The sequence below is a fragment of the Notolepis coatsorum genome (genome assembly GCF_963971535.1).
Source record: "Notolepis coatsorum genome assembly, chromosome: 6".
NCBI classification, from domain to species: domain Eukaryota; kingdom Metazoa; phylum Chordata; class Actinopteri; order Aulopiformes; family Paralepididae; genus Notolepis; species Notolepis coatsorum.
Genome location: NC_140170.1, coordinates 102,598,836 through 102,618,243, shown reverse-complemented (window position 1 = coordinate 102,618,243; position 19,408 = coordinate 102,598,836). Strand labels below are relative to the sequence as shown.

Below are 19,408 nucleotides of genomic sequence, written 5' to 3'. Positions count from 1 at the left end.
CAACAACCAGGAAGGGGGTTGGGAATTGGCATAACGACTAACAGTGGGATGGGAGAAAAATCGGAAAAAGAAGGAGAAAAAAATAAATAAATAAAAAAAAAGCTACTGTCGAGCCCTCCATTGGTAAGTGAAAACCCACAACGCAATACAAAATTTCAGCACAACACAGTAGCCCATTGCAAGTGGACAGCTCCCCTAGCCATACACACACACGCACGCACGCACGCATGCACGCACGCACACACACACCACACTCAAGCAGCTGGAGATGGAGAGGGAGGGCACAGATGTTGGTGCGTGGGTGGGATATAGCCTCTCTCAAGCTGTGTGAATAGCAAACAAAAGACGTTTCCCAGTTTCTAAAAACACAAAACATCAATCCCAGGTAGGGGCATCCATGTGTGTGAATGTGTGGTACATAATCTTTCATATTTTCATATTTATTCATACATAATTTGTGTATGAAGTGTTCCGGTTTTGGGGTTTGAAAATAATGGTCACCAGAAAGAATCAGAGAGAGACCCCTTGAATTTGTGATGCCATTTAAGGTAAGATCTGTGGCTATTTATTCCAACTGCCAGGGGCAGAAAGCAAACAGTATATCCCCAAAATGGGGATCTTTTCTTCATAAAACAAGAGCACCATGTTTTACATATAACCTTCATATTGCTAACGTTGTTAGGATCGCACAAAGAGACAATGTGATCAACCAAGCCGCTGGGGGGGTACTCCATGACACAGTACACACCAGCACAGTGTGTATTTAGGTGCAACGTTTCAAATGTACTCTTACAGAGTCACATACAGTTGAATGCAGTGAAAAGAGACAGAGAGGGGGGGGGGGGGGGGGTCTCAAATGACATTTTGAGATGTCAGGGGTCTCAAATGACAGGTGTGACCAATTAGCAGTGTTTCTTCCCTGCTACAGTATGTGGTGACAACCTCCCTATGGGCCCTCATCTGGGTCCTACAAGGCCTCCTGCAACACAACTAACTCCATATTCATCTGCCCATCACAGCATCCAAGTTACATACATATATTATATAAGATTACATTTTCTTCCTTGAAAATGTTTTGACCCTCTCTCCCTCCCTCCCTATCTCCCTCCCTCCCTCCTGACAGGCAGACTGCTATATGCAGTATATTAGATGCTGGTCACAAGTAAAGCTTTGCAGAGGTAGGTTCAAGTTTCAAGTTTCAAGTTTGTTTATTATTTGTCACAACAAAATACAGAATACTTTATGATCAAATGCTTGTTTCTGTATGAGCCCCTGAGAGTGTGCTACATACAGTAAAAGTAAGTAAAACAAAGTTATTAAGAAGTAAGTAAAAAGTAAGTAAAGTCAATATACAACAAACCCCACGTGCATACCCTGACCAATCTGCCGCCGCTGGTCTGTGTTGACATCCCTCCAGCACTGTCTGCCCCAGCATCCATCAAAAATGCAACATTCATGCTCCAGAATGTTCGCTCTCTCAACAATAAATCTCTCCTTATCCATGATATAATTACTGACAGCGAAATAGATTTTCTATGTCTTACTGAGACATGGCAATATCAACAGGACTTCATTTCATTCAACCAAGCCACATCCCCAGGCTATGTATATATCCAAAAGCCATGTACTCAGGGTCGTGGTGGTGGGCTGGCCGTAATACATCGGGCTGACTTCCTAGTCAAAGAGCTCCCAGTACCCACTGTCACCTCCTTCGAGTGCGTGGCTTTCTCATTACCTGGGCCTACACCACTCCAGGTAGTCCTCATCTACCGCCCCCCCAATGCAGCCTCTCCTCCTTCTCCCCGGTGGATGGTCCCCAAGTTGCCAAACGTATAGCTTCAGCCAAAGCCTCCACCTGTTCACTCGACCCCATGCCTACTACCCTGGTCAAGATCTGCCTCCCTGCTCTCTGCCCCACCATGGTCAACATCATCAACTCCTCACTAGAATTTGGTCTCGTCCCCTCCTGCTTCAAAACAGCCTCCGTCACTCCCATCATCAAGAAGCCCGGCCTCGACCCAGATGAACTAAATAACTACCGTCCAATCTCCAACCTTCCTTTCCTTAGTAAAATCTTGGAAAGAGCAGTGGCCGCCCAACTCCAACAATACATGTCCAACCATGAGCTCTATGAGCCTTTTTAATCCGGCTCCAGAACTCAACACAGCACAGAGACCGCCCTCATCAAAATCACCAACGACCTCCTCCTTGCAGCTGACTCTGGCCACATTAGCATCCTCATCCTCCTGGACCTTTCTGCAGCCTTCGACACAGTCTCCCATTCCATCCTCCTCAACCGCCTATCCAACAACCTCGGAATCACTGGCTCAGCACTCTGAGCCCTGCTCCGGAAGGTTGGGGATCTCACCCTCAACATAGACGGCTGCGCCATCTGCCCAGCCCCAAAGGTCTGCAACCTTGGCGTTATCCTGGACTCCACCCTTTCCTACCAAGCCCATGTCAGTTCCGTCACCAAATCCTCCTTCTTCCACCTCAGAAACATATCCAGACTCCGACCATCACTTTCCGACTCCACAGCTGAGACCCTCATCCATGCCTTTGTAACCTCCCGCCTGGACTACTGCAACAGGGTCCTGTCCAGGGTCCCAAGCAAAACCCTGGACAGGCTCCAGTATGTTCAAAATTCAGCTGCCAGGGTTCTAACCCGCACCAAACCCTGGCAGCACATCACCCCCACCCTCATCCACCTCCACTGGCTCCCCATCAAATCCTGCATCACCTACAAAACCCTCCTGCTCACCTACAAATCCCTTCACGATCTGGCACCTCAGTACCTCACTGACCTCCTCCACCCCTACACTCAGTCACGGTCTCTGCGATCCACGGACACTGGTCAGCCCTCCATCCCCCGAACCAGACTGCGGACCTTCGGGGACAGAGCTTTTAGTGTGGCAGCTCCCACCCTCTGGAACTCCCTCCCTGCAGAACTCCGCACCGCCCCAACTCTGGACTCATTCAAAAAACTGCTCAAAACCCACCTCTTCAACTTGGCCTTTAACCCCTAATCTCTCACTTTATATGTATATGTGTATGTTGTGTCTGTCCACTGTCTGTTAATTTGTTATCCCCCCCCCCTATGTAAAGCGACCTTGGGTCTCTTGAAAGGCGCTATATAAAATTAAGTTATTATTATTATTATTATTATTATTATTATTATTATTATTATTATTATTATTATTATTATTATTATTATTATTATTATTATTATTATTATTATTATTATTATTATTATTATTATTATTATTATTATTATTATTATTATTATTATTATTATTATTATTATTATTATTACTTATATACAATATACAATACATACTGTACTCCTGCCATTACCCTTGACCAAGGCACTGACATTAGTACTGGAATGGACGTATATTGAGAATCAGCAGACAGATCTTGTTTAAACCCAGTTTGGGTATATTTAATAATAAGAGAATAGTCAGGTATTCAGGCAGGGGTCGATACACGGGGGGAGTACTCATACAGTCCAGGGGCGTGTGCGGGACAGGAGAGTCAGACAGGCAGGAGTCGATACACAGGTACAGGGTAGTCAGCCAGGCATGGATTAAAATGGGTGCAGGTCCTCATACGTTCTGGGAAAAGGCAAGGAGAGTTGTCAGGCAGTCAGGGGTCAGAGCACGTCTTATCAAGAGCCAGAGAACAGGATGAAGAGCCAGGTAGGACTGCAGGGAAGGAGGACAACAAGGGTTAGACACGGTCGAAGAACAATGGACTAGGCAACAATATACGAGAGAGCAGAATAACCCGACTAACTGGGAAATACGAAGTTACGATCTGGCAGCCTCATGACATCTGGGGCTGGGTTATGACGTAATTGGCCCACAGACGTCAATCAGCTGTTCCGCTGACAGCAGCACACCTGCACTCTACACCTGACTTAATGAGAGAGTGGGAGAGAGAGAGAGAGGGAGGGAGTAGCCAGGTAGGAACTGTGACAGTTAGTCCCCGGTCGCTGGATTGTGGCTGCTCACTGCTCCTAGATAGTTAGGATGGGTCAAATGCAGAGGACGAATTCCGGGGTATATGTAAAAATGTACTTGACAATAAAGATATTCTAACCTATCTTCTATATCCATGTAAAGGAATCACATGTGCCAATTACCAAACACTAGGAAATCTGCCTGTTGAGATGGAAAGATTAAATATATATATGAATTTCTCAGTGACAATTGCAGTGGACAGTTTTAGAAAAAAATAAAGAATCCAATTTATCCTCTCCAGTTTAACTATTGATATCAATGGCTTCAAGTACATCATTAGGAGAGAAGGGATGAATGGTGAAATGAGAAACATGATTCATGGTGCACACACAATCATTATCAATAAGAACTGTGTATTCCTTTTCAAATATATACTGTACCCAGCATCTGCAAAGGTAGGAGGAATGAGGAGCCTTGTGCAATCCTTACACCATATCTAATAGGACTATTCTACTGTAGTTCAAACACTTTTTCGCCTGCATGGTCACATACTTGGTTATTGCTTTTGTCCAGCCTCATAAAACAAGGCTGCAAAGTCGAATGTTTTAATGGCATCTGATAAGACTGACACAACTCCCATTGTTGACTCAGCATGAGAACAGACATTTCTACCTTCAGCAAGATGGTCTCACCGTCTGTTCCCACATGTGAGCCCAGATCCAAAAAAATAAATAAAAAGAAAGTAATTTGTGTTCTTGCTAAACCTTTGTATAAATAAGGGGGAATATATTCTTGTACTATGACTTTCACTGATTAAGTTAGCAAAAACCAACATATCCAATCTTATCGCAATCAATATGAGCCCAGACCTGACCATTATTCACTGGATCTTCACACAGACAGAGAAGAGCACAGGTGCAGATAAACAAAGCCCAGTAAGCAGTGAACATGATGATATACACGGACAGGATGGTGGAGAAATGTTTACCTCAAACATTTAACTTCATCTCGAGTGACAGATGGGTCAAACAAGCAAGACAACAACCCTACTGTAACCTCCCTGCTACCGTCCCATGAACCAGAAGTAATATGACACAAAACAAGCAAGACAACAACCCTACTGTCACCTCCCTGCTGCCGTCCTATTAATCAGAAGTAATATGACACAAAACAAGCAAGACAACAACCCTACTGTCACCTCCCTGCTGCCGTCCTATTAATCAGAAGTAATATGACACAAAACAAGCAAGACAACAACCCTACTGTCACCATCCCTGCTGCCGTCCTATGAACCAGAAGTAATATGACACAAAACAAGCTATGACAACGAGTCACCCCAATAATCTCTGAACTTGATCCAGGTCAAAGGGTCATGTTTGCAGAACGCTGGGGCCTAGTGGGCTGGCTTCTCTCTCCTCTGTGCTTGTGCCGAGAGCTGGCGTCCCCGGAGGATCGCAGTCGTTCCGTTGTTCCCGTGTGCGAGTGTGAATGAGTCACGTCTGGGCAGGAGCGTGTCTGAGTGGCGAGGTGGGGAGGACGGCGCAGCACGAGCAGCCATCTCTATAATCCAGGGTAAACACAGAGCAGCATGACTGCACGCCTCAGACGTGCAGAAGCCAGAAGGACAGAAACAGAACCCACGACGAGGACGCTTGCCTGCCTGCCGGCCCTCCCCTCCTTGCCCTGCTTGTTTCCTGAGCTTTCTCCTACCCCATGTGGTGATCTTCCAGAGGGCTTGGTTTGAGCCTCTCAGCACCAAATTAACCTCTACAGGCGATGTCATGGGGCTCAAACCTGGCCTGACAAGTGTGGTTTGCTCTGATATTTGATCTCAGCCCTCAGGCGGTCGAGGTTAATGGAGATCTTGGTTATTATTCCATGCGGACACAGGCACCACGCTTCAAGTGTAAATAAGATTGTAATGCAAATGACGCTAAAGAAAATGTTGGCTGTCTGATTTGGACAAGAATGATTTGGAAATCCATAGAACATAAGAACTCTTAAAAGTTGGTTAAACTAGGAAGCTTTTAGAACTGGGTTGCACACTCCGCAGGGGATAAAGAATATTACTGACAATCCATTGGCTTGGGCAACAGATCTAATGGAATTTACTCTGCGTGTACAACAATTAAACGCAGCACAGTCCAGGCAGACCCCAGGGCCATTATAAAACATCACTCCCACCTCACCTTCCACACCCACACAAAGCACGTTATCTGAGACTCTATTCATTCCTTTTACTTCAAAAGCCAAATGCCTAGAAAACATACGATTACTAACATAGAAAGTGGATCAAGGGCACATCACTTAGCAGAAGAGACAATTTGAGGGGTTTTCAGAGGGGAGTCATTGGAGAGTTTTGCTTAAATAAATTGGATGGTAAAAAGTGGTTCAAGTCAAAGTGGTAATCCGCAAGATCCTGGTTTTTGTTTGGTTTGGTCTCATCTGTTCATGTTATGAACTAACTTCATGCTAAATACTGAGTTAGTCTTCTATTCATTCCAAACAAACTGCTGTTGCTGCTGGTGACGTAAAACACATCACTTCCTGTTGCTGCTGGTGATGTAAAACACATCACTTCCTGTGTGCTGAATGATTTCCCCGGGAACGTCCTACCAGACACCACTGTTCTTAATACCTGAAAAGAAATTGTCTTTTTGGAGATGCAAGGTTTTTGCACGACACCGCCAACAACATGATTGATTGTTTTCGGTGGTCTGTTACAAGGCTCAGTCATGTTGAGACTGCCAAAGTAGGTAGGGACACACACGGTGATGCCCACCCCCCAGTGTGAGCACAGTGGGGACAGATGGAGAGGACATGCTGGACCGGAGCTGGAGCGAGCCCAGCCGGCTCAGTGTCTGTCCATCCATCCCATCCCTGGCTCGCTCGCAACTCTGCTAGACGTCCTGTTAGTCAGCCAATAGAGAGAGTGCCCACTGCAACGCATTAGGACCTGACAGATAGCCGTCTTCATTTAACCTTTACTTAAACCAGAAAGTCTCACAGTCTGTTTTCCAATGTGAGCTCGCCCGTCCGTTTGCCTCGGAGCTAGAATCTTGGAGCTTGGCAGATGCCGTGGAACTTCAGATGCATTTCACTGAGAGGCTGAATGATTTTGTTGTTTTGTTTAAAAAAAAAATAGATAGAGGGGCTAGAGCTGCTGGTGTGACAGAGGGGGTTGAGGACACTTTATAGCCTCAGAGAGAGAATATCAGAGGGGCTAGAGCTGCTGGTGTGACAGAGGGGGTTGAGGACACTTTATAGCCTCAGAGAGAGAATAGCAGAGGGGCTAGAGCTGCTGGTGTGACAGAGGAGGGCGAGGACACTTTATAGCCTCAGAGAGAGAATAGCAGAGGGGCTAGAGCTGCTGGTGTGACAGAGGAGGGCGAGGACACTTTATAGCCTCAGAGAGAGAATAGCAGAGGGACTAGAGCTGCTGGTGTGACAGAGGGGTTGAGGACACTTTATAGCCTCAGAGAGAGAATAGCAGAGGGGCTAGAGCTGCTGGTGTGACAGAGGGGTTGAGGACACTTTATAGCCTCAGAGAGAGAATAGCAGAGGGGCTAGAGCTGCTGGTGTGACAGAGGAGGGCGAGGACACTTTATAGCCTAGAACCCACCTCACCCCTGCCCACTTTGACAACCTAGGATGGCTTAGAGTAGACGACAGAGTACAGCAACTTGCAATGGGCCTGGTCTACAAGATACACTACGCGACCAAGGTACCCATGTACATGTCAAAATACTTCCCAAAGGTCAGTGAATACCACGATCACAACACCAGAGGGAGCTCCACAAATCATGTAAAACCCAGATTCGGCTCAAACAAGGGACTAAACACGTTTCGCAATTATGCCACATCAATGTGGAACGCCCTGCCTAAAGCTGTAAAGGAATGTGAATCACTACCCACCTTCAAAAACACTCTCAAAAAACACCTACGTGAGACTGCAATTCGAAACTGGCCCCTACAAATGTCCTAACCTAGTTGTACAGTAAATGACCAAGTAAGGCTTTGTCAACATTCCAATGTACAGTGTAAAATGTGTGTGTGTCCCCTACCCAACCCCCCCCCCCCCCCCCCCCCCCCACCTCCAATGTACAGCCCTCACCCAACCCACCCAACCCCACCCCACCAACCTCCTCCAATGTACAGTTTCTACGCCAAATGTATATACACTCCTTTTCTGGACACTTTTGTATCACAAACAGTACTGTATTTGCAAATCTGATATGTCATAAATGTATAGATGTAGCAGTACTGTCTATCTGTATGTCATGTATGTCATATATGTTATGATGAATTGAAAATGGGGGACCCTGGTGGAAACAAGACGAAAGTCTTTCTCTGGTCTGCATCCCCTTAACAATTGTATGTATTGAGATGTACTGTACTGTACCCATTCTGCAATCTGTTAATAAACTTTTCAATCAATTCAATCAATCAAGCAGAGGGACTAGAGCTGCTGGTGTGACAGAGGAGGGCGAGGACACTTTATAGCCTCAGAGAGAGAATAGCAGAGGGGCTAGAGCTGCTGGTTTGACAGAGGAGGGCGAGGACACTTTATAGCCTCAGAGAGAGAATAGCAGAGGGGCTAGAGCTGCTGGTGTGACAGAGGAGGGCGAGGACACTTTATAGCCTCAGAGAGAGAATAGCAGAGGGGCTAGAGCTGCTGGTCTGACAGAGGGGGTTGAGGACACTTTATAGCCTCAGAGAGAGCCGATGGGACAAAAGGAGGCAGTGCAGACAGATGTGAGGGTTCCTAATTTACCGTCCTCTCCCCTGCACATGGCAGTTTTATTGCTCCAGTAATGGACTGGGTTGAAGGGACTGAATGTATGAAGTCTTGCCGCCTCATCTCATATCAGTATTGGCTACATTACATTATTCAGTGCCATTTTATTCTCAGAGTCCTAACCAGGTTTATTGGGAGTTATTTTGGCCTAATCTGCATGAGGAACACAGAGCATTATAGTTCAACGCACAGTGGATGATAGTTACAAAACCTGTCTTAGTATTTTATACATATTATATTAAACAGTAGATGATAGTTACTAAACCTGTATTAGTGTTTTATAATTATATATATAAAACAGTAGATTATAGTTACTAAACCTGTAGTAGTGTTTTATACAACACATCCAGTGGCCATCCATCCATCCATCCATCCATCCATCCATCCATCCATCCATCCATCCATCCATCCATCCATCCATCCATCCATCTGTTCAATATCTATCCTCCCATCCATCCATCCATCAATCCATCTGTTCAATATCTATCCTCCCATCCATCCATCCATCCATCCATCCATCCATCCATCCATCCATCCATCCATCCATCCATCCATCCATCCATCCATCTGTTCAATATCTATCCTCCCATCCATCCATCCATCCATCCATCCATCCATCCATCCATCCATCCATCCATCCATCCATCCATCCATCCATCCATCCATCCATCCATCCATCCATCCATCCATCCATCCATTGCCCATCTGTCCATCCATCTATCCATCCATACAGCCGTCCATCCATCCATTAATCCATCCATCCATCCATACAGTTTTCTAGGGACATTGTTTGTTCCCCACATGAAACATCTACATAAAATATGCTAATGAAATTAAATGGGGGAAGTGCGAGGGTTGATGCTGCTTGGCTCTGAATCTCTAATAACTCCCTGCCATCCACGGAAAAAGCCTGATTAATTTAGGAATGTCGGCTGCACTGGAGAGTGATTAATTCCTCCGGGACCCAACCATTTAGAGAAACAAGAGGGAAGAGGGAAAGGAAAACAGAGAGCCCCAAAATATGGAGGCATAATTAATACATTTGGATCATATTTAATTGGTTTAGAGCAGGCACTGTTTGTCACAGCTTTGTTGAAGTAATAGGCCATATTTAGTTTTCATTTATAAAGTGTCAAGTGTAATGACCCCCCCCAATGTAAGGAGCCCCCCCCCCCTGTAGAAAAGGGGTAAACATCGGACCATATCCCACGGCACTTAAGACAGTTTGAATGATTGATTGCGATGTGTTGATCTGTTTTGTGGGTCTGACCAACCTGAAAGGGAGAAAGAAAAAAGAAACATAAACAAGAATATTTTCAAGTGGGTTTTATTCATTAATGGACTTACTTTCAAAAGTATTTGGGTCATTCCTGGTTTCCTCCAGCTAAATTACTATAAATGTAGATGTAAAACTAATATTTTTCCCTTTTTTCTTTCAGAATGATGTGAAAGTCATTGAAGAGGAAATAAATCACAGTCCAGGCATCTATTCCTTTCCAGTACAATCTGGTTAATCCCTGATTTACAGTCCCGGGACGTTTTGTCTGACCTCAATATATTTTTTGGAGCCCTATGGGAATGAGGACGTGCTTGGACAAAGGATGGACTTACTGTGGCCTCACTAACGGTCACGGCCCTGGAAAGGTCATGTCGTGGCCTCTGGCCTTATGGTTATTGACTCTAATCTCTATTAGCCAAAACATGACGGACGGACAGTCCCTCAGCGCCTTCCAGTCGGAGAGGAGGGAGTGGTCCCTGAACCACCTGGCGGTGCACCCTACCACCGGCGCGCTCTACGTCGGAGCGGTCAACCGCATCTACAAGCTGTCAGCCAATCTCACCCTCCTGGTGTCCCACGATACGGGCCCAGAATATGACAACAAGGCCTGTTATCCCCCTCTGATTGTCCAGCCCTGCTCCGAACCGCTGGCCTCCACCAACAACGTCAACAAACTGCTGCTCGTCGACTACTCCCACAACCGGCTGCTGGCCTGCGGAAGCCTCTACCAGGGCGTGTGCAAGTTGATGAGGCTGGATGACCTTTTCATACTAGTGGAGCCCACGCACAAGAAAGAGCACTACCTCTCCAGCGACAACCAGACGGGGACCATGTACGGGGTCGTGGTGCCCTCGACGGGCCAGGACGCCACCCTCTTCATAGGCACGGCCGTCGGCGGCAAGCAGGACTACTTCCCCACCCTTTCCAGCCGCAAGCTGCCCCGCGACCCGGAGTCCTCTGCCATGCTCGACTACGAGCTCCACACCGACTTTGTGTCCTCCCTCATCAAGATCCCCTCGGATACGCTGGCCCTCGTCCCGCGCTTCGACATCTACTACATCTACGGCTTCGCCAGTGGCAACCACGTCTACTTCATGACGGTTCAGCCGGAGACGCCGGAGAACGGAATGCCGGCGGGCAGTTCTCCCGGCGACCTGTTCTACACCTCGCGCATCGTCCGTCTCTGCAAGGGAGACAAGAAGTTCCACTCCTACGTGTCGCTTCCTGTCGGCTGTGTGCACAACGGGGAGGAGTACCGCCTGCTCCAGGCCGCCCACTTGTCCAAGGCCGGCGGGGTGCTGGCCGAGGCCCTCAACGTCAGTGCCCAGGAGGACGTACTCTTCGCCGTGTTCTCCAAGGGACAGAAGCAGTACCACGAACCCCTGGACAACTCGGCCCTGTGCGTCTTCACCATCCGAGACATCAACACCCGCATCAAGGAGCGCCTGCAGTCCTGTTACCAAGGAGAGGGAAACCTGGAGCTGCACTGGCTTCTGGGAAAGGATGTTCAGTGCACCAAGGCGGTATGTACTAGAGAGAGAGAGAGAGAGAGAGAGAGAGAGAGAGAGAGAGAGAGAGAGAGAAAGAGAGAGAAAGAGAGAGAGAGAGAGAAAAACTCAGGTCCTATGCTCGCACTCACACACAAACACACACGCACACACACACACACGCACACACACACACACACACACACACACACACACACACGCGCACACGCGCACACACACACACACACACACACACACACACACACACACACACACACACACACACACACACACACACACACACACATGCTGTATTCAAGGCAAGTAGCATTGATTTAGATTTACCATATGGGTTTTTGATTGCCCCACAGCCAGGATAACGGCCTAAATAGCTGATAGGAAGGCAGTCAGGGCCGTACTGAAGGGCCCATTCAGATTGTCACCGTCCCTGGAGACCATAAGCATTGGAGGAGATTAATTCAACAATGCTAATCAGAAGAGTTTTGTATGCACCTTTGATTTCATTCAGAGGCCTGCTCTCTCTCTCTCTCTCTCTCTCTCTCTCTCTCTCTCTCTCTCTCTCTCTCTCTCTCTCTCTCTCTCTCTCTCTCTCTCTCTCTCTCTCTCTCTCTCTCTCTCTCTCTCTCTCTCTCTCTCTCTCTCTCTCTCTCTCTCTCTCTCTCTCTCTCTCTCTCTCTCTCTCTCTCTTCCTCTCCTCTCTCCTCTCTTCTCTCCTCTTCCTCTACCTCCCTGCATACAGTATGTTCCCTTGTCAGCAGTATTTGAACTCCACTGAGACCTTGCTCTTGATCCGGAGATGAGGTTTTTCCTCCTAGAAAATCCAAGATGATACATCTCTGTGACGGTGACAGTTCTGCTAATGAGAGACTCTCATGAGTACATGGATTTCCATCCCATTTCCCATTCTGCGTGTTCGATACGACCCCTTTAATGCCACTATTGTGTGATCAAGCAAATGACATACTATAGAATTAGTAATAACAATTAATTAAACATATGCCTAATAATACAACTGACAAGTCTAGTTACATTCTTATATTTGTATTTATTGATTTATTTTTCAAACCATGACTTCACTAGAAAATGACTAGGAATTAGTCAAATGACCATTTCTACTCAAATGTAATAAAATCCTCAACTATGTGATACTATGGTAAATACACTAGTTGGTGTTAAGATGACTTAAGAGCAAAATGGTTGCCATGTGAATACGGTCAGTGACAGTCATGCTTTACATACTGTGCATACATACATACATACATACATACATACATACATACATACATACATACATACATACATACATACATACATACATACATACATACATACAAGTAGAACAAACAAGTTGCCCTAAAAACAGATTAATTGGGAGTGACGGGCCATTAGGGGAGGTTTTCAGATGGGAGTAGATGTAACAGACTGCTTAGCATGCGGCTCTCTGTGATGCTTAATCAAAACCTGACATATCTTGGGCTGTGTGTGTGTGTGTGTGTGTGTGTGTGTGTGTGTGTGTGTGTGTGTGTGTGTGTGTGTGTGTGTGTGTGTGTGTGTGTGTTTGTATGATGTCAGATCAAGCAATCTAAAAAATCACAGTAACATGGTGCAGAATACATAGCTTTTCTCTTGTTTGTCGTGAGCAATTAGAGAGCTGTTCAAACATGCTCACACTTTGAGGCCTGTTGATAAACGTCCCATCCTCCCCCTTACAGTACCTTTTTGAAGTTTCCAACCCTTGAAAATGCCATGTAATGTATCGGTTGGAGTTTTCTTGCTCTCTTCCTGCGTGGCCATAGTGATCTCATTAATGTGTCTCTCTCTCTTTCTCTCCCTCTCTCACCTCCCTCCTGTATCTCTCTCCTGCATTCCTCCTCCATTTTTCCTCCTCTCCCACCTCTTTCTCCATTCTTCCACCCACTCTCCAAACCTCTCTTCCTTTCTTGACCTCCATCCATCCTCTCTCTCTCTCTCCCTCCTCGCTCCCTCTCTCTCTCTGTGCAGCCTGTCCCCATCGATGACCACTTCTGCGGCCTGGACATTAACCAGCCCTTGGGGGGGTCCCAGCTGGTGTCCGGCCTGACCGTGTTCACTGAGAGCCGGGACCGGTTGACCTCCGTCACCTCCTACGTCTACAACCATCACAGCGTGGTGTTCCTGGGCACCCGGAGTGGACAGCTGAAGAAGGTGAGATCAGCAGCGGTCCACTCAGACAGACACTCCAGCAGGCAAGAAAGGCATTACTCTGTCCTTGAAGAACGCACTGGGGACCATGCATGTTGACAGACCATTAAACCCTTGCCCTGAAGACAGCCTGTGTGTTTGCAGTTGTACTGGCTATATATAAGGATATATCACAAAAAGCACTCCACTGTCTTTAACTGTGAATGAACACAACACTCCAGCGTACCCTTTTTATGATAAAGCAAAAAGAGAAAACATTGTTCCTCTGCAAACTTAAAACAAAGAGTTATATGGTTCAATGTTAAATTCTGTATCCGACTATCCACAGATACAGTGGCTTTAAAAAGCCTCTCTGGTTGTATTTTAATTGGGCTGACTGTAGAATATACTAATATACTAACCTACACTGTAGCACTCAACACTTTGATGAACATCCTTACTCAGCTGATTGAGTAATTGAGTTGTGCCCTTCCTGATGACTTGTCGTACAGAACTTGTAAGTCGCTTATGATGAATTGAAAATGGGGGACCCTGATGTAAACAAGACGAAAGTCTTTCTCTGGTCTGCATCCCCTTAACAATTGTGTGTATTGAGCTGTACTGTATTGTACCCATTCTACAATCTGTTAATACAATTTTCAATCAATCAATCAAGCTTTGGATAAAAGTGTCAGCTACATTTCTAAATGTAAATGTATGTAGAATTGGCAACTTTAGTGACCTTTTCAATGGGTGGGTATTGCAAATGAACAACACTAACAAGGACTAACAAAGTTAATTTCTCCTTTTTGTTTATGATTTATGGTATATGGTTTTATAATTAACCCTTGATAATCTGAATACAGGCATGTCTGAAAGGCTTAACCTGTTTTGTAGTACAACAATTCTTACAGCAATTGGTAGCAGCTGATATGGGTAAAAAAAAATCGGATCTCACATCAGCCTCCATAGAGGATGGCTATAGGGTGCCTTCCTTCCTTAGACCTGTCCCTCGAGTGACCTTTTTCTAAAGAGTTCATGAAGTTGATTTATCTGCATGTCCATCATATTTAATCTCTATGCATGCTAGCATATGATATCCTTTCATCAGGATCCTGTGAGGTTCTAACTAGATTGACGTTGTCATGACACCTCCAGGCCCAACTATCACCACACAGTCTTAATGTATGCAATCGCATGAGGAGAATGTGCCAGAGAAGGAGAGTTGTGACACTACTAGCCTCAGGGTGGTGGGGGGAGGGGTCGTATGAGCAGCAGTCTGTCTGTCTGACACGCACACACACACACACACACACACACACACACACACACACACACACACACACACACACACACACACACACACACACACACACACACACACACACACACACACACACACACACACACACACACACACACACACACACACACACACACACACACACACACACACACACACACACACACACACACACACACACACACACACACACACACACACACACACACACACACACACACACACACACACACACACACACACACAGGCAGAACAGGCTCACATACAGTAGCATCAGTGGAGACACTTTACTACTGTGCGGATCATGACAGCGCACGAGGCTGTAGCTGCACATTATGTATGTTGGGAAAAAAAGAAAGAACAAGATTCATTCAATGGTCCTCGTCTCCCGAGCCTTTCAGCCGGTGTGTGTGCGTGCGTGCGTGCGTGCGTGCGTGTGTGTGTGTGTGTGTGTGTGTGTGTGTGTGTGTGTGTGTGTGCGCGCGCGTGCGCCTAATGCCGGTGTATGGCAAGCCATTGAACCGGCGGTAGCCCAAGGTTGGAGGCAACACTAGGGTGGTGGAGGAGGCAACACTAGGGTGGTGGAGGAGGCAACACTAGGGTGGTGGATGAGGCAACACTAGGGTGGTGGAGGAGGCAACACTAGGGTGGTGGAGGAGGCAACACTAGGGTGGTGGATGAGGCAACACTAGGGTGGTGGAGGAGGGAACACCAGGGTGGTGGAGGAGGCAACACTAGGGTGGTGGAGGAGGCTACACTAGGGTGGTGGAGGAGGCAACACTAGGGTGGTGGATGAGGCAACACTAGGGTGGTGGAGGAGGCAACACTAGGGTGGTGGAGGAGGCAACACTAGGGTGGTGGAGGAGGCTACACTAGGGTGGTGGAGGAGGCAACACTAGGGTGGTGGAGGAGGCAACACTAGGGTGGTGGAGGAGGCAACACTAGGGTGGTGGATGAGGCAACACTAGGGTGGTGGATGAGGCAACACTAGGGTGGTGGAGGAGGCAACACTAGGGTGGTGGATGAGGCAACACTAGGGTGGTGGAGGAGGCAACACTAGGGTGGTGGAGGAGGCAACACTAGGGTGGTGGAGGAGGCTACACTAGGGTGGTGGAGGAGGCAACACTAGGGTGGTGGAGGAGGCAACACTAGGGTGGTGGAGGAGGCAACACTAGGGTGGTGGAGGAGGCTACACTAGGGTGGTGGAGGAGGCAACACTAGGGTGGTGGAGGAGGCTACACTAGGGTGGTGGAGGAGGCCATTTACACTTTACATTGTAAAGCGCTTTGAGTGTCTATTATGAAAGTGCTATATAAATTATATGATTAATTCATCTATTCAAAAAAAGAAAGGGAGAGGAGAGAGCAAGAGAGAGAGAAAGAGAGGGAACAGAGAAACGGAAAGAGAGAGTAATTCCATACAAGAAGGAATGTCCGTTTACCCTTTATTTACCCCCAAAATCTGAAAATAATAATGTCAAGGAAACCAGGGCCCTCATTCATCAACCCGACTTACGCACAGATTTGTGCTTAACCTGTGCGTACAACCATTTCTAAGCAAAGAGTGGGATTCATCAATTTCAACTTGAACTTGACTCCGTGCTTATGTGTACGCACAGCTCGGAGCACACTTAGCTGACGCCCAGTGGTAGAACATCGTTACTACGGCATACGCGCTCCTCAGTTCTGCATTAGTTTCAAGGCGGAAATAAGCTTCCGTGCATTAGTGTTCAACTTCTGTATGACCCGTAATTCATTATAGTTCATTATAAAATAGCGACAGTAGTGTAATTATAACGGGCTCACACGCGAACAAGAGGTTGGCCTGCTTGTTTGGCACGGGGGGGCAGACGCAAAACACCAACCTCCAAACGCGATTAAATATTGTTTCAAATAAAAAGCAAATTATTTTGTGTTTCATGTTTCCAAATAAGATTGGTCACGAAATGCTTTCTACTTCAATTTGTTGGTTAGAATAGATGACCTCCGTTGAAACTTCACTGAGACTAACAGTCTATTTGTGAGCTCCCGCTCAGATGTGATAATAATAACAATAATAATAATAGCTTCATTTTATATAGCGCCTTTCAAGAGACCCAAGGTCGCTTTACATAGATAGGGGGGGGGGGGAATAACAAAGTAACAGACATAGTGGACAGACACACAACATATAAATATGATGATGGAATTCATTCAAGATCCTCTCCACCCTCGGGTCTTTGCCACCGGCACGGTCCATCGTGATATTGGAGATGGATCGAGCAATAGACTGTTACTGTAGCTGTCAAAGCTCCATCACAAATGCAGTTATGTGAATAGAAAGGGATTCCACTAAGTCAATGTTGCGATGCGCATTTGCCTGATACATGTTGTTGCTGCATGCCGGGAGGAAGGCGATGCTGAATGTTTTCAATTAATTAAATAAAACGGATACTTTTTGCAAGGGTTTACTGACTGTCATACAAATAATCAACCAACTACATACTGTAACTTTTCAGTGCACGTTCTTATTTACATTGTGACAACAGCCTTGTGAGTTCCCGCAGTGACCCGCACACAGACATGATGGAATTCAAGTTCAAGTTTGTATTGATCACATATAGGCAGGCTACACATGGCGTATCGCTACATCATTGGCAGTGAGATTCATTGTTCTTGTATATGCTCTCGTATTATTGTTTATATAGGCTACCCAATACTGACATCAAAATAGATTGTATGACTCTAGAAATCATATGCAGCAGGTAGAAAATTGACGGAAAATCCGTCGCGATTTGGAATAAAATTGAGGAGAACTTTAATCCCTGGGTATTAATCAAACAAAACGGGAAAAGGCAGTCATATTCCAGCACGGTCTTTATTAGTGTTTGCGCTGCCCAGGCAGCAATGGTTAATAGATATCATATCCGACATCTACGTGTACACGTCTGTCAGCCTGTCACATAACACGCTTCCCTCGGCTTAGTCCATTTTTCCACATTTCATGGGGGTATTCCATTACCGTATATGGTTCATCGGGGCGGTTCTGGTATGCAAATACTTAAAACAGTGCACGAGCTCAAACGTAGGATCAAAGTCATATTTATCAAGACAGGTGTGCGTAGAACCTGCGTACGCACGTGTGGTAAATCCCGTTTTTTTTGTGCGTGCACTGATTCTAAATTCTGTGCTTACGTGTGGAAATAGAACATTTTCTACGCCACGTTGATGAATGAGGGCCCTGGTCTTTGCTAGATCTTACAAATGCCTCTTTGGAATGTTATTGTAAAAAAAAAAAAAATTGGAGCCAACAAACGGCAAGCACAAATTAATTTAATTTCTCCTCACGATCACTGCTTTCCTGTGTCTCTTTTGAAGATTGTTTTTAGATGCGCCTCTACTCTTCACTATACTGCCCTCTGTGTTCCACCTCTACTTTAGTCGGAATCCATCATCGGTAGTGCTAAGTGCCATCTGGGTAAAAGGGTAGAGTTTGTCATTACGTTGACAGAATGCGTTGGCATGATTCAGACCCTCGGGAGCCGCGGAGGAGCAGCGGGTCACGTCTCCAGTCCCCCTCCGTCATCCCAAATGGACATGCGGAGTGGAAATGGGGCATGACAATAAATGCCGTCAGCCGATCACTCAGGCAAGCGAGGTCACTGCAAAGGTCGAGCCTTCCACAGGGAGGTCGGAGAGAGGGGGTTAAAGGTCGGGAGGGATAACCGACAGTCTTGCGGTTTAGCCAATGAACTGGGGCCCTGGACAACATATGGACGTGTCCGTCATCGTTGTCCTTCAATAAGGTTTACGCCCCTCCCTAATGCAATGGGACGTCTGCATCCTCATCTGTCACTGTTTTGGCGTTTTAGGTGGTTGATTTTAATAGTGGGTGATTTGATCCAATGGCTTCCAGTTGCCTTATACTAGGATCCCAGTTGAGCTCGAGTGGTGGTTATTAGTGTGGCTGTATTTTAATACGATTATAGAGGATAATGTAACAGCGGGTGTCAGCAGGCTTCAGCTTATTACCCAGAAGTGACTTCACTCTTGCCAGGAGTAGAAGAAGGATACAGATGTTTAAACACGATGGGGGTTTAGCTAGTACCTACAGCCTTGGACAAGTTCAGAGTGAGCATGCCCTTCACCCTAAGTGGCCACCTACGCAGTATTTTTCTGCAGTTCGAAAATGTTGAGCTCACTCTAGCGCTGTTGTGGTATGTCTGTTCTTAGCTAAATGTCTCATCACAATGCAGCCATCTCTACCAAAAAAATATCTCATTAAAATACCTGTACACTCTAATGTTCCTCATATTTGTATTATCCCTTCACCCCTGGGCTGTGTGATAATAAGGTTTCAGATTGGAATTGTATGATAATAAGGTTTCAGACTGGGTTCTCTGATAATAAGGTTTCAGAC

At 46.2% G+C, this 19,408-nt stretch overlaps 1 protein-coding gene across 1 annotated transcript in view; it reads left to right on the top strand.

Annotated features, from left to right (window-relative positions):
* Positions 1–10,338: 10,338 nt before the first annotated feature.
* LOC311229629 (plexin-A2-like) overlaps positions 10,339–19,408 on the top strand; it is a gene marked incomplete at its 5' end in the record, with an annotated part of 168,906 nt that continues 159,836 nt past the window's right edge. Inside the window, 2 exon segments of the mRNA XM_084315706.1 lie at positions 10,339–11,562; positions 13,549–13,731. Of these exon segments, the coding sequence (XP_084171832.1) occupies positions 10,339–11,562; positions 13,549–13,731 (1,407 nt within the window).